The sequence below is a fragment of the Ochotona princeps genome, chromosome 9 (genome assembly GCF_030435755.1).
Source record: "Ochotona princeps isolate mOchPri1 chromosome 9, mOchPri1.hap1, whole genome shotgun sequence".
Lineage (NCBI taxonomy): Eukaryota > Metazoa > Chordata > Mammalia > Lagomorpha > Ochotonidae > Ochotona > Ochotona princeps.
This window is the reverse complement of record NC_080840.1, coordinates 27641034-27657283: the sequence shown is the minus strand read 5'-3', so window position 1 is coordinate 27657283 and position 16250 is coordinate 27641034. Positions and strand designations below refer to the sequence as shown.

General features: G+C 38.9%; 1 protein-coding gene across 2 annotated transcripts in view; it reads left to right on the top strand.

The window, feature by feature from the left end:
- Positions 1-16250, top strand: part of OXR1 (oxidation resistance 1) — a 327815-nt gene that overhangs the window by 129317 nt on the left and 182248 nt on the right. For both annotated transcript variants that reach the window (XM_058668552.1, XM_058668554.1), the window contains exon 2: positions 3482-3675. In XM_058668552.1, coding sequence (XP_058524535.1) covers positions 3482-3675 — 194 coding nt within the window. The remainder of the gene's footprint in view (positions 1-3481; positions 3676-16250) is intronic.

The following is a 16250-nucleotide window of genomic DNA, read 5'->3' as shown; positions in this document are numbered from 1 at the left end:
CTAATGTGGAATGTTCGAATCATAGGCGGCAATTTAACGTCCTATGCCACGATGCCACTCCCTGAAACTTATTTCTTGTTGTTTTTTAAACTGACAAGTAAAAATAATATTTATTTACTACATACAACCTGATGTTTGGAAATGTATGTGCATTCCTGAATTGCTCTATTTAGGTAATTAATGCATGTATTATAGTTTTATTTTCTACTGCAAAAACACTCCACTCAACAATGTTAAGTTTTTAAAATGTAGTATTTTGCTGTTTGCTGTTATATATTCTATATGTATGTAGATAAGTATATATGTGTGTATGTATATGTGTATATGTATAATATTGCATATTATGCAATCCATCTCTTGAGCTTACTGAGCTCCTTTACTCCTGTCTAACTGGAGTTTTGTTTCTTTTGACCATTATCTCCCCAGTACCTTCTTTCCCCTCCTCCCTGGGAACTGTCATTCTATCCTCTGGTGCTGTGAGTTGAGCTTTTTTAGTTTCCATATCTAAGTGAAGTACGGAGTGTTTGTCTTTCTATGCTAGATTATTTCAATTAACATAATGCTCATATTGTTGCAAATGACAGACTTTCCCTCTGTTTTACTGGCTGCACACTATCCTATTGCATATATATATATATAGAATTTTTTTCTTAATCCATTCTGATTTCCCTAATGTCTTCATTGCATATGGTACTCCTATCACTTTAAGCTCCTGTCCTTCAACACCTGAGAATGGTGTGATTGTGAAGACCATATTAAGAACAAGTAGTTATTACTGTAAAAGGCAAGCTTGTATTTCCTCAAGTTTGTGATATCCTTGGACAAATGTTCTTGAATTCTTGGAGGACATTTCAAGAAGCATGCTTAATTTGGAGATGTATTCTTCAACTTCATCTCAGCAAAGCCATTCATGTGGTGACTCCTTTACCTGAATCCTCTCTGATCCCAGTCTTTAATGACCTTGAAACTGTGTGATCAACCCTACCCCAACACCATTCTCCAAACATTGTCTCCTGCTTCTCTTCCCCTGCCTTTTTCTGCTGCAGCCATAGAGGCTGCCTTGCTCCTCTAATACGGTAAACAGACACTCGATTTGCTAAAAATATTAGTCCTTCAGATATGTTCCTGGCTGTCTCCTTCAGTTTCTTCTCAAAAGCAAGATGGTCCAAGAGCCATACTTGCTTTCCCTACATGACATTATACATATATGTGCACGTGCACACACACATATGTGTGTATGTGTATGTATGTGTTTATAAATATATTTATTTGCTTGAATTTCTGCATATATTCCTCCATGTTCTATCCACTATACTCCAATTTTGCCACTGGTTTGTTTGCTTGTTACGTGTCTCCCTTCACACAAGGATTGCTCCATAATGGCTAGGGTTTTGTGGGTTATGTTCACTGTGTATCAACTAGTAGCAGAACTAGTTAGTCAGAAAACATTTTCAAAATTTCAGAAATCTCCACATTGTGTCATCAGTGTAACACCTTTTCCATGGTTACCTTACCTACATTTTTAATATCATAAATAGTTTCATCAATATTTGAACTTTATATAATCAGGGCGTATTGCTCTTTGATGCTTGATTGTGTTTGATTAAAATGATATTGATGAAAGTCATTCATGCTGTTGCAAGTAATTTTATTTTTATTGCTGTATGAATATGACATTATATTCAACTGTTAATAGATACTTGGGTTGTTTTCCATTTTGTGTTACAAATATTCTGTGAACATGATTGAATGTGTCTAGTATTGCTAGACTCTTTTCCAATTGTTTCGCTGATGTACACTCCCACTAACAATGTAGGAGAAATCCAGTTGCCCTTTGTTATATTAATTGATGTCATGTTTTAGGTGTGCTGGTGAGTGTGCTATGAGTGCCATGTGCTTTAGTTTTGTATTTCTAATGACTAATGCTGTTGAGCATCGAAAGTTCATTTCAGTGTATCTTTTGGCAGTTTGAATAAAGTGTGTATATTTTATGAATAGTAAGTGTACAGCATAGGTGCTGTGTGGATAAGCTGAAAGCAGTTAGGTGATACAGTGCTAAGACTTAGCAGACTCAGCTTTCATAATGAATGTTTTTTTTTTTTAATTCATATGATAGTCCTCTTGTAACATTTGGCTCTGGAAACAGTTCAGTAGATGATTCCTGACGATTAAGCCAGAGGAAGCCCTTTTGCCAGGTCATGTGAGGCTGCCAAGATTCATGTAATGGGAAGCTTTTCAGAAGAGGCTACATTTATGCTGGTCCTATTGGCTGACCAGGACCTGAAACCGGGACAGAAAGTGGAAGCCAAAGTACTAGCAAACCATGAATAAAGTGTGGAAGTGTGAAGATGTTTGAAATTTTTAGGAAACTGGGCCTGGAGAGGAGATAAAGTCCTTGCCTTGAACACGCCGGGATCCCATATGGGCACCGGTTCTAATCCCGGCAGCCCCACTTCCCATCCAACTTCCTGCTTGTGGCCTGGGAAAGCAGTTGAGGACAGCCCAATGCTTTGGGATCCTGCACCCATGTGGGAGACCTGCAGGAAGTTCCTGGCTCCTGGTTTCTGATCGGCACAGCACCGGCCATTGCAGTCACTTGGAGAGTGAATCATCGGATGGAAGATCTTCCTCTCTGTCTCCCCTCTTCTCTGTATATTTGACTTTGCAATAAAAATAAGTTTTGTTTTAAAAATTTGCAGTTGTGAGTACTACACATAATCTAATTTTTTTAATCCACTTTGCTTTCTATGGGAATTTGAGGCTTGAAAACTGACATTTAATGTTCACTTCCAGAAATACCAAGAGCCAATAGAGGCTCATTTAGAGTTTAATTGCAATAGTTGTGTATCTTGAAATGTTGGAAGTTAGCTTGTATTGTGACCAATGTTGATTCTACCAAAAGCATACATGAGTGAGGAAAATATCAAATGACAGCTTTTTTACTTTCTGGGTTAGCTATGATGCCTGCTGTCTGTGACATACCAGTGAACAACATATTGTGTTGTCTTGGAGAAAGCAGAGAGAAATAACTTGAACTGTATAACTTTTACAGTTAATATTGTGATCCATTAAAAAGGAAAATAAGAGCAACTTCCATTTGAAATAGGATAATTTTGTTATCCTTTTTTGAGCTGTAATTATTTTTTTAAAATGGAATTTTTCAGAATGAAGAGTAGTCAAATTGATTTTCTTTGTCTGGCACCACATTTCAGTCTGCTATTAGATAAATTCCTTTATCACTTTACATTTTAATATGTGTCATGAGACGCTGCCAGAAGAATTTTTTCTAACTCACTTCAGAAATATTTCAAATATTTACTTGACAGTACGATGGGGAAAGCCTCTAATTTCTGGATACACTTGGTTCTGTTTCAATGCCAGATTGAACTTGGCTGTTGAAGGAACGATTCTGATGGAAATACTCAGAACTAATTTGCCTTTCGAGTCAGTGCTCACAGCATGCGGTATTCTTTACCTGTAGGTTGAAGAAAAAGTCCCAGTCTGTGGAAATCACTGCTCCTGGCTTCAATCCTTTGGCTGGCGCAGGAAAGCAGACACAAGCCAGTAAGCCCCCTGCACCCAAGACCCCCATCATTGAAGAAGAGCAGAACAACACAGCCAATCCCCAGAAGCACCCATCCCGGAGGAGCGAGCTGAAGAGGTTCTACACCATTGGTGAGCAACACTTGTTTCTTGATAGTGACTGGCTGAAATCTACCTTTACGCCATGATGAATCCGTGGTTGTGCTGGTTCAGGGCTCCCCGTGTCCTTTCATGTGTACGGTTTTCTGATAGTTTACTCGATGTTTTCTTACCCAATCTGAAAACAAAGATGGAAAAATACTGAGGCTCTTCAGCAAAGTTAAATAAGAAGGCTAAGGACCTTGTTTCTATATTCTAGACTAAATATATACATACACACACATACACACACACACACATATATGTATATATATAGGTTTTCCAGTCTTTGAGATTATGTGCAAGTATTTTTATTTTAACCATTCTTTAGCCGGTGCCATTTGCTTTATTACTTTTTATTCTTTCCATGTTTCCTCCAGGCTCCCAGGCCTCTGACCCTGTTCTGTCAGATTAAGACTGTGGTTGATGTCAGCTTGTAACAAACCCACAAAACAAGCAGAAAGTTATTACTTCCTGAGGGAAGACAAATGACACACTGTGGTCTGATTTGGTTTTTTTACATTGCATAACTTTGGAGAAGTTGAAACATCTCTAGAATCAAGAGTCCTTTTTGTTCCACATAGAATAAAATGGTATGATTTTAAACTCAAATTGGAGAGTTTTAAGCAGTCAGACTTTACAAATTGAATTACTAACTTTTGTGTAGTAATATTTGTCCAGCAGGTATGTCTTTGGGTGAATTCTTTTCAAATATTAGTGGCAATTTTCAATATCATTGGTCTATTTAAGACAGTTATTAAATATGTCGTGTATCACAGAAGATGATGAATAGAGAAGAAAAATATGTCCAAGTAGGGATGACTACTTTGATTATGCATTTTCTCTCATATTTGGAAGGATTTGGTCATGTTTAAAGTCATAACAACAGACCCTGTGACCTAGTGCGACATTTGCATTTGGATCAGAGGATCATGTGACGTCCTGGCTCCTAGATTCCAACATGGGTTGTTTGTTTTAAGATGATTGGAATCGTTATCAAATGTTTTTGTGTCCAAATCTAGAAATGATACTACAGGATCAATTGTACTTCTGGTTCCCATACAATTTTCTGTGAGACATTTTCCATTCATTTTCTAATGTTGGTTTGAAATATTTCCTTCAAACTTGGGCAGTTGCTTCTATGTAGATTTAATGCTATTTCAGAATTTAGATGTTAGACTGTTTTTCTTCTTTTCTTTTCTTTTCTTCCTTTTCCTTCCTTCCTTCATTCCTCCCTTCCTTTCTTCCTACTCCTCATCCTTTATCCATGCTGAGTTTTATTCCATCTGGATTAAGATGTTTAAGTTCTTTTTCTGCATAGTCCCGTTGAGTCTGTCTATAATCAGGCAATAGGAATCTGTATAAGATGGTGTAGTCAAGTGAATATTTCCATCTTAAAATAACTGTCACTCTAACTAGGAATGTTCTGTTCTCTTTCGTCTTTTCTAACTTTTTTTCTAAGTTTTATTGCTTTATTACTTTAGTAACTAGCTATGAAAACATAATATTTTGGCTTCAGAAAATAAAAACGATCCTTTGAACTCAATGCTCCTTAAAAAAGAGAGATTAAGAAAGAAAGACTGGCCAGTATAGCTACAGGTAATAGCACTAAGCCTAGAAGATAGAAATGTAAAGGGGGGAGTTTAGATGGCAGAAAGATAAAACTTGGATCATTTTAATTGCATCACTATTTGATCCATAACTAAGGCAAAGCACATGTTAATTTAAGCGAGATATCTGGATTACCTTATTTGCTATGCTTATTTACTATTACTTATTACTATACTATACTAATTTGGTCCTATAAATTTGTTTAACAATCAGAAATGTCGATGATAAATAAAATAATAGAATGTTCCACTTACTGCTGATTTCTCCCCATTTACTGGTAATTTCATGTGCAAATTATGCTACTGTCTTTTGTCTCAGTTCATCCTCACATGTTAGACTTTATGGGTGAGGAGTAGCAACCCAGATAGCAATGAACTATTGACAAGAAACTGCAAATGAAATGGAGTCTCAGTGTCGCTATAAGGATTTCATCTGCCTCTGTGCAAGGGTGAGCTGCAAGAATATCCGTGGACATAGAGCAAAGAACATTTACATGCAATTTCTAGACAATCCCATAGAGAAAAATTATGCCGATCAGACCATCCACCAGCTAAGTGCTTTAATGAAAGAACTTTCAATCTGTTAATTTAGCATTCACACTATAAAACCAGGACGCCCTCCCATGGCAAAGTAGAGTACTACATATACATGTAGCAATGGTGTTTAGTATTATAGGATTTTTTACTGTACTCAAAGGCAAGCAACCATTCTGGAGCTTAAAGATTTTTCAGGTAAAAATTACAGAAATCAAAAAACCTGTAAAACATTGAAATGTTCCTGAGATGCTCCAGTAGCTTCTCTAGTACTTTCTTTTTAATGTCACAACTATCCTGAATGAAATTACACGTAGCTCCAACTCATTCTTGAGAGAACTCTAGGAAGTAGAATTTACATCTTCCTGGTAGAGATATAAGGGCAAGTCATTAATTACTTCTCATAATAGCAAATTGCTAAACCTGTTATGGAACAAAAAATGGCACAGCATAAATTCATTATTTTTCATACATAAATAATAGATCTTAGAATTATAATAAAATTTCACTAATATGGAATAAATAGAGGAAAATCTAATCTCTATTGTGGAGAAATGTACAAACCTTCAGATGAACTGAGAATAATGACTGTATTAAGACTGTTGCTCAGGAAAGAGTTTGTCCTGCTCTGCTTCTGCCATTGACTTGCATAATTTCTCTGCTATCATTTGACCTTATTTTTTATATATATATATCTCTATAGTGAAAGACGTAGGCCAAATCAGTGTCTTTGAGTTTCTGATCACAAACTCGGCTGTTTCAAACAGCGCCCATCACTAGCTCCCAGTGCTGTGGGTCAGCTGCATTCCCTGCCCCGGTTATCACAAGGCTGAAACCAGCATGCTGGCTTTCATCTGCGTTTCCACCAGAGGGAGGTATGCTCCTGAACACGTTTTTTTGGCAGTTGTTGGTTGCTTGCAGTTGTAAGACTGAGCGCCACTTTGCCTTCCTGGCCATCAGCTGGGGACCACTCCGCTCCCAGAGGCCATGCTTTCCTGATCATTTGGTCTCCTCTTTCCTCAAACCAGGAGTTTCCACAGCAAACACTGATTTTTATTAGCATTTCTGACTTCCTTTTCTGCAACCAGCCAACTGCTATCTGCCCTGTAAGGGATGTATGCATTTAGCTCAAGCTCTCCCATGTCATTGTCCTGCATTGAGGCACACATAACCTAACTACAGGAATAAATCGCATTACGTTTGCAGTACAGGGGATTTTACAGGTATACTCTAGGGAGGTGAACAATCTAGAATCATGTTAAAATCCTGCCATATGCATTTCACCCCACCACTTGCTCTAGACACATTCCGCTACAATTGTATCACAAACAAAATACTCTAAAATATTTGACTTTTTTCTGTTTTTCTTCTAATGTATTTACTTTTTGAAACGTAATATGAAGTTAATTGATTTCGTACTCCATTACTGAGTTGCAACCAACAGTTGGAAAAATCACTGGACTAGTTACTTGAAGTCTTTCTGATAGGTAAACTTCTATTTTTCATTTAAAATACGATTAATCAGAACTAGAAGAGCAAAACATTAACTTAATAGGTAACACTAACAGATAAATAAGTGAAAATGGAGTAGAATTTTTCTTATTCCAATTTCTACTTGTGCTGGATAAAACTCCATGAGTTTGGTCATCTTCCTGTTCTCTGCAACACCATGGACAAGGCAGAAAGGCTTTCACTGTCACACGGGTAACCTTCTCAGAGGCTTAGGGACAAGGCCCATATACATGGGACTTGGCAGCTGGTTCATGTCTGAATGATCCTTCAGAGTCCTATCAAAAGCCAAGCTCTCTCCCCATCAGATGCTCAGCTTCTCAAGGGAAAAGCCGTCTGCTTGCCTGTTGTCATCTGCTGTGTGCTCCCCTAAATCAGTCTCAGCCTTGTATCTTATTACAGTTAATGTCGTGGTAGCACTTGCTATCGTACGACATCATCTTTGATTACTCATTTAATGTTATTTTACATAATATTTTCCAGTTACTTAGATGAATGAATTCTGGGCTCATTTACCAGGTATCTACCAGTATCCGTCAAAACTTTTCCATGTTCTAAAATAGTGTTGTTGAAAATCTATTCATTCATTTGCTAGGTATTTACAGAATGCCTTCTACATCTAGGCCTTGCTGAAAATGTTCTGTATGCTATGAATGCAGCAAGAATAATTCCAGACTCTGGGTGCATAAATTCTGATAGGGAGACAGACAACAAGTGATATAGTATTTCATGCACTATCAAAACTTTAAGGTTTTTTTTAAAAAATTAGGAGAGCAGTGATTGGGAACTTACTCATGTCACCTTAACACATATACAATTTTTATGAACGTTCAGGCAGATGAATTCTCTCAATTCTGAGAAATCAATTGTGCTGGTTTCAATTACAGGACATTAGTTGTATTAATAATAGATGTGTTGGAGTGTTGTTTTTCGCTTTCCTTGGAATGGAATTAACTTATTAAAAGACTAATAGAGTTTTTTTTTTAATCAAACCATTAACCAGTTTCTTTTGCAGGACTCGAAGTGTCCCTTCATCTCCCATTCCTCCCACCAGGCTGCAACCACTGCCAAGAGAAAACAGCTCCTAGAAGCCGTAGAGAGCAATGCCCCATTCCTTTATATATAACAAAAGGGAGGAATGTAAGGAGTTATTTGGATATCTCGCCCTGGACCCGGAGCCATTTCTTCTTCCTCACAGGTCATGAAGTTCCCGCCAGCCTAGCCATCCACCAATCAGATGTAACCTGGCATTCCACCTGAGAATCCCACCCCCAATCTTCCTGCCCCTTCCCCAACTCCGCCCACTCGCCAATCATCCCTAGGCATTCACCTGCAGGCACCAATCCCCTGCCCTCAATCCCTCACAATCCCCACCCCCCACACCTGGCAGACAAAAAGGGCCCCCAGGTGGGGCTCTGTCTCTGTCCTCTCCCCTTCTTTCCTGATCTTCACCACCTCTACCCTGTTCCTGCCCCGTTGGAATAAACCCCCTAAGATAAAAAAAAAAAAAGACTAATAGAATTGATATCTGCAACATGAAGAAGAAAATGATTGGGGGGAAATTTTAATGGCCCTCATGCTTTCTTTGTGTTTTAAGGGGAAATATCCAGCTGTTTTTCATTTTAAACAAAGCAACAGTGAGACATGAATTAAGCTAAAGCAAAGAATACTGAAATTAAATATCATGAATGATTTAACAGAATTTTGGAAATGTTACAGGGAAAGTAATTTTTGCAGTTTTGTTCATTTGTTTGCTTTTGAGTGGTTTTACTGTCAGTTTCCCTAGTAGGAAGATCAGCTGTCGAAGATCTTAAGCGGTTTTGTTTTGTTTTTTTTATCGATGCTGTGAAAGCTGGAGTAAAGGCATTCGGTGGGTATTTACTGAGCTCTGTCTCTTATTCACAAAGGCATAGCAAATCGAAAAGACTGGCCTCAGGAATCTGGTGTCCTAGTTGGACCTCCTAATTGCCCCTGCTAGTCAGGTGATCATAAACAAGATAGTAGAAATTGCAAAAATGAGTGTCTCTACTTACAAAAAGAGGTAAAACTGGTGCTTCCTGAAAGGGTTGTTGTGAAACAAGAGGTGATGTTTGTAAAGTGTCTAGAACTTGCAAGTTGTCCATAAACATGAGTGTGCATGTTTTCGTCAAAGATGCCATGTCATTGAGGTCCCGGGGAGTCTTTCTTCCTGCAGCTGATGTGAAGCAGTTCTGCTGTTTTCATCTCCATGGGTCTGGTCGCCTTTTCTCCTGTCACGAGCCCTGCATTGGCTGCTCTTCACCACGAGAGAAGGTCGCCATTCTCTAACCTCTCATGCCCTTTTCGTAGATCCTGTGCTGCCCATGCCCCAGCTCTGTCACAGAAGCGGGTTCTACAATCCAGCCATGCCAGCTTCCTGTGTTTTCCCATAGGTGCCATACCACATGCTGGATCATAGATTTCCTTTATGCTTTCCCTTGACCTAGGAAGGTACCACAACTACAGCACTGAGCTTTCTAAACAGCTATTCACTTGTCAGAGTTCAATCTAAACTTTTCTTGCCATACCTTCTTCAAATGTGACCAGCATGAGTAGATTTCAAATAATCTTAATGTATAAATTATCAGTGTTTAAGTGACCAACAAATATCCTTTGAATGGTATGAATGCTTATGATAATCCTATAATGAAAATCACGCTGCCATGCTATGTTCATTGTATAGCACTCTATGAAATTACATCTGTAAAGGTTGAATTTTTTATTCATAACCAGGGGTGTAAATAGTGGCAAAGCCAACTGAAATATCTAGATAGACCTCAAGAGTAAATGTTTGGTGTTACCAACCAAGACACTATGTTTTACCCTGAAATACCAGAGTCCAGCTCCATGTACCAGATCCTCACTTGAGCTTCCTAATGCAGACCTGTGAGACGGCGAGGATGGCTCCATTGGTTGGGTTTCTACCACCCAAATGGGAGAGTTGGACTGTGTTCAGGGCTCTGGACCTTGGTCCACGTCCATCCCAAACTATTACAACCATTTAGTGAGTGAACCAAAGGATGGGATCGTGTTTTCATTTTGTCTCAGTCAATGTCTACCTTGATTTTGCCCATTTTCCCTCTTTTGTTCCTTCCTCATTCCTCCTTTCCTTGCCTACTTCCCTTGCTCCTTAGGATAAAATGATGCCCTTTATTTGATATTAATTTGGTAATGTTTACATAAGATTTTTTAAAAAAAATACTGTCACTTGTCAAAATAGTGAGGTGAGAAAAGATCCTAAAATATCAGTTTGCAGTTTTGTTAGTCTATAAAGTTGAAATCCAATGATCTTGTTTTTCCCCTGCCTTCGGATAGAATATTTTCAACACTCCCAAATGGAATGCAGTTAATTACACATTTATGTCGTACTTCCCCAGGCTGCTTTGAAAGAGACAGCCTATAGAATTAGGTTTTCCCTGGGAATTCTTCTCAGTAGTTGGCCAAATCAAAACAGTAATAACTAGTTTGCAAACTCTAAAAAAAGAAATACAGGATGCGTATTTAACTGCCTTTTAATTGCAGTACACCAGGCATTTTAAAATATAATACCATAATTTATATGCCTCTCATTTTGGAACCAGGCTTTTTAATTATAAGAATAAGAAGATCAATGCTAAAAATGAAAATACTGTAAAAGGAGGTTAAAAGAGAAAGGGGAAAAAAAGACTTGCTGGAGTTGGCATAATCTGCAGCATGAAAGTAGGTCACCATGGCACTGGAACCTTCTCCAGAAACAGAAAGAATCTCTGTCTAAGCAAGGAGGAAGTCTTTGAGAGTTAATCAGTAGAGCTATCATATTAGTCACTATCTGTAAGAATAGTAGCTAAAAAGGATAAAAAGGATAATAGGTGCTATTCTAATTTATTTTTGTTTTGAATTAAGCTTTTTCTGACAGTTTGATGTCTTTTGATATTTTCTGGGTAAAAAAATGTGTAAGGAAAATTCTTTCATAGCTGAGATTCATTGTTATACATGGGAGCTAGATTTCTGTAAACAGATATGGGCTTTTCCACAGATTTTAAAGAGTGATAAAGATGTAAGAATGCACAATGCTTAATCTTTGTTAAATCTGAAGGTATTAAGAATCCAGGCTCACTTTTTGATTATTTGTAAGCTAGACAGATTTTAAGATCCATATACTTTTTTTAAAGATGTATTTTTTTCTTATTGCAAAGTCTGATATATATTGAGAGAGGAGGAGAGACAGAGAAAGATATTCCGTCCATTGATTCACTCCCCAAGTGACCGCAACAGCCGGTGCTGTGCTGATCCGAAGCCAGGAGCCAGGAGCTCTTGCAGGTCTCCCACACGGGTGCAGGGTCCCAAAGCTTTGGGCCATCCTCGATTGCTTTCCCAGGCCACAAGCCAGGGAGCTGGATGGGAAGTGGGGACACTGGGATTAGAACTGGCGCCCATAAGGGATCCTGGCATGTTCAAGCTGAGGACTTTAGCCACTAGGCCACCATGCCACCATGCTAGGGCCAACATCCATAAACTTTCATGGCAGCCTATGAGATTCCATGTTTTTATGTACAGATGTGGTGGAGGAATGTTTGAATATGTTTCAAAGTTGTGTCATTTTTTAGTTTTATCAGTTAAAACCTACTTTGAAATTTGGCATCAAGGAAAATCCACAACATAAACTCCTTTTTAACTTTAAAATAAATCTATAAGCTTTACTTATTTCAAGGGAATTGGATCTTTTAAATTCATCGTTTATATAATTTTTAGCTACATTTTACCAAACAGCAGGAAGTATGCTTGTATGATGTCCACATACAGTGAGAGTGCTTCTAACGTGCTAGAATAGCTTGCCCAATCTGATTTTACAGAATTAGTGCCATATTTTGCAGATTTGCTTCATTCTTTTTTTGCTGTAATTCTGTGATTGTTGTCTGTCAGAAGCAATCAACCCAGGATCAAGAAACAGAGCTTAATCGTAACTGTGAGAAATGGATTAAGAAGTGTGAATCCCCCTGAGGTTTCCCTGAGTAAATTGTGTTTGTATTGTGCTAGAGTTGCAGCATAATGGTCTTATACCTTATCAAAAACAAATTATACCTGTCAGTTTACGTAATGACTTCTTAACTGCCTAATTAAGCTTCTTCTAAATTAAATTACAGAATACTAAAAATGGACATTGTTCATGATTGAGAAACAATCACAATGTGATTTTAAATGTTCTCAATTCATATTTTTAAAAACTTCCTTCAGCACTAGTGATGTTAACACTTGTCGGCCAACACTTGTAGGAATGTTCCATTTCACTGAATGATGAATAAGGGGAAAAAATGACACTAATTCAAATTGTATCGTCGTCTAGACAGATCAGCAGGCAAGTTACATTAGAGTCATCTATGAAGGAAAGATCTTTGTGAAATTGAAATGAAAATGTGTTTTCAGTATGCAAAGGATATTAGGTTCAACAAGTTAGCTCAACAAACAACTCTGTAGTAGACAAAATACTGAGAGAAATTACTGTGCTATTTTTTTAAGATTTATTTATTTATATTAGAAAAGCAGATATACAAAGAGGAGGAGATACAGACGAAGATCTTCTGTTCACTGATTCACTCCCCAAGTGGCTGTAATGGCCATAGCTGAGCCGATCCAAAGCCAGGAGTCAGGAACTTCTTCTGGGTCTCCCATGCAGGTGCAGGGTCCCAAAGCTTTGGTCCATCCTCTACTGCTTTCCCAGTCCATGGGCAGGGAGCTGGATGAGAAGCAGGGCTGCCCACTGAGATCCCGGCATGTGCAAGGCAAGGACTTTAGCTGCTAGACTACCGTTCTGGGCCCTAATATGCTGTTTTTAAAGGAACAGTATCGGAGAATCAAGATGGCGGAATAGGGTAAGGACACATTTAAATGGATGGAAAAACATTTAATCAGGATGAAGCAGAGAGGACACATTCCAGGAAATAGGAGAGGACAGAGCAACAGCAGAGGGACACCCGGAGACTGACAGTCACAGGAAAGCAGTGGACACAACGGTGTGGTGTTGCAGTGACTGATACTCCAGCAGCATTCAGCTCATGGCAATCTGAACTCTGCCAGCAGCTGGAACTCCACCAGCAACCAGGTGGAAAGGGACTTTCACTGGGAGTTTGGGAGGTAAACCTGCCCGTAAATAGTGCTAGCCTCTAGATGGTTTCCATCAGTGTACAAGCTACAGTGACTTTTAGTAGTAAGGCTATGAATTTGCAGCCTCTCTAATATCAGGATCACTGACAACTCAGTCATTTCTAAATAGAAAAATTGTAAGTCATTGCTAAAGGACAGGTTGAGATGGGGCTGCAGAAGCATAGAGAGGATTGCATATGTGCTCATGGGCATTGTTAGGGATTATAACAAGCAAGTGAATACTAGAAAACAGAATAAATACAGCAATGTACCCACTGTCTAAAAAAAACAGGTGGTGTTGTGTCACTCAGAGAAAAGAATTTAGAAACTTGAAATGACAGAGCATCAGAGACAAAAACCTAGCAATGCTTAGAGACATTCTGTGCTACTCAGATTTACAGACCATCCATTTCAAACCAAATTCACAAAGGACCCTTTAGTAGCAGAAGCATCAGTGACCACAAAAATTCAAAGTAACAAAATTCCTGATCTCTGCAAAGCATTGTCACAGTCAATTCCACATGCTGTGGCACAATATAAACCAGTTGGCTTACACAGCAGATTTTTTTTTCTCATGCTTCCCAAGGCTGAGATGTCCAAGAACAAGGTGTACAAAGACCTGGGCTCTGGTGAGGCCTCGTCCTCTGGTGAGGGTTTGCACATGGCTGTATTCTCTCTGGGAGGGCATAAGCCACTCTCATATTTTTTATAAGGGTATAATTCCATACATGAGGGCTCCTCCTTTTACCTGTGATAACTCCCAAAGGGTCACACCTCCCTCGGTACATTAGTTTCAATCTGGAGGAGAAGCGGAAGGGCACATTTAGTTTGTAGCAGCCATTTGCTAGACAGTACAGGAACAAGTAACATAAAGCCACTTTTAATTAGGAGCTGGTTTCTAATACAACTGAGCAAAAACTGAGAAGGTACAGTGATTCCAATGCAATGTAAGGTGTGGGAAGGTTGCCATGTATCAGAGAGAAGATATGGTATTTGTCCTTTTGGAATTGGCTTATTTTCCTGAGCATACTGGTCTCTAGTTGAAACCATTTTGGCAGTATGAGATTCAAGTGACCACAGCAAGGTGTAAAATGCCATGGAAGTTTAAAAGAGTTCATCGGCAATTTAGGAAGAATAAAATAGCTTTGAAATAAAGAACTATTTATGGTAGGCCTTTAACTCTAGGAAGTGATTTGACAACAGTTAGGCATTTTGGTAATCATAATTGAATCCCAGGAGTAGATTTCCACAGGGATGGTAAAGTTTAAAATAGAGGTTTGACAAGCAATTCATTTCAGGGAGGAAAACACTTTTGTGTCTTAAAGTTTAGAGATCAGAAAAGAAACCTGATGAGTGAGAGGAGGGAGAGAAAGAGAAGCATGACTAGGGAAATTGATGGGTACTAGAAATTATAATACCACCTTCCTGCCCCTCCCATCCCTCACTCTGAATTTCAGCACTATTTTCACAAATCACGAATTTTTAGCTGTTTTTTGATTTCCTATTCAAACTGATTTTTAAAAACTAAATTCCATTTTGCTGACTCAAATGGGCAGAAATAAGATAGTGAGTTCCCCACTGACCTAAGGATCACGACAGAGAATCCTGCAAAGGGGGGAGAACACTCAGAAATCAGCTGACTGAAACCATTTCTACATTTACTGTTAACCATGTGCCCTTGGACCTGGGTCACAATGCCGTCAGTGGTTGAAAACTTCTTGGCTAATTTGACTTGGCTTGGGAATTTTTATGTGTGTATGTAAATGTGTGTACATACTCTAGTAAAAATAAAATAGAATTCTATAATGCATAGATTTTATGCTCTGATGAATTATGAACTTATAATGGTCTTTGGATAAAAACAAAAATAACCTCATTAAATTTATCATTATAGAATTTGTTAGGCCTGGCACCATAGTCTAGTGGCTTAAGTCCTAACCTTGCACACGCCAGGATCCCATACGGGCACCAGTTCGTATCCTGGCTGCTTCACTTACCACCCAGCTCCCTGTTTGTGGCCTGGGAAAGCAGTTGAGGATGACCCAAAGCCTTGGGACCCATTACCCACGTGGGAAACCCAGAAGAAGCTCCAGGCTCCTGGCTTCACATCAGCTCAGCTCCAGCTGTTACGGCCACTTGGGGAATAAATCGGTGGATAGAAGATCTTTCTCTCTGTCTCTCCTCCTCACTGTATATCTGATATTCCAATAGAAATAAATACATCTTTTAAAAGAAAAAAAGAAAAGAAACAGGTGGGCATTTGGCTTGGCAGTTGAAATTCTAGTATTCAGTATTCCATGCTGGACTACTTAGGTTCAACTGTGGACTCTGCTTCTGACTTCAGCATCCTCCAAACGCATACCCCTGGAGGCAGCAGCTGATGGTGCAAATCTTGTGTTCCAGTCCTCCATGGGATAGACTTGGACTGACTTCTCAACTTCTAGCTAAAGAAGGGTCCAGGCCCCAGCCACTGTGGGCATTAGAAGAGTGAACCAATGGATAGGAATCATCTCTTTCTGACTCTGTGAATCTTTCTGTCTCTGTTTCTGTCTCCCTCCCCCTGAAATCCACTTTGAAGACTAATTTGTTTATTTGAATGTTAGAACTATAGAGGGAAGGCATGAGATGGGAAGAGAGATTGAGAATGAGTAAATGAGTGAGAGTTAGCAGGGGGTCTTCCATCTGCTGGTTCACTCCTTAGATCACTGCAGTGTCAGGAATGAGCAAGGCTGAAGCCAGGAGCTTCGTCTGGGTCTCTAACATGGGTAGCAGGAACCC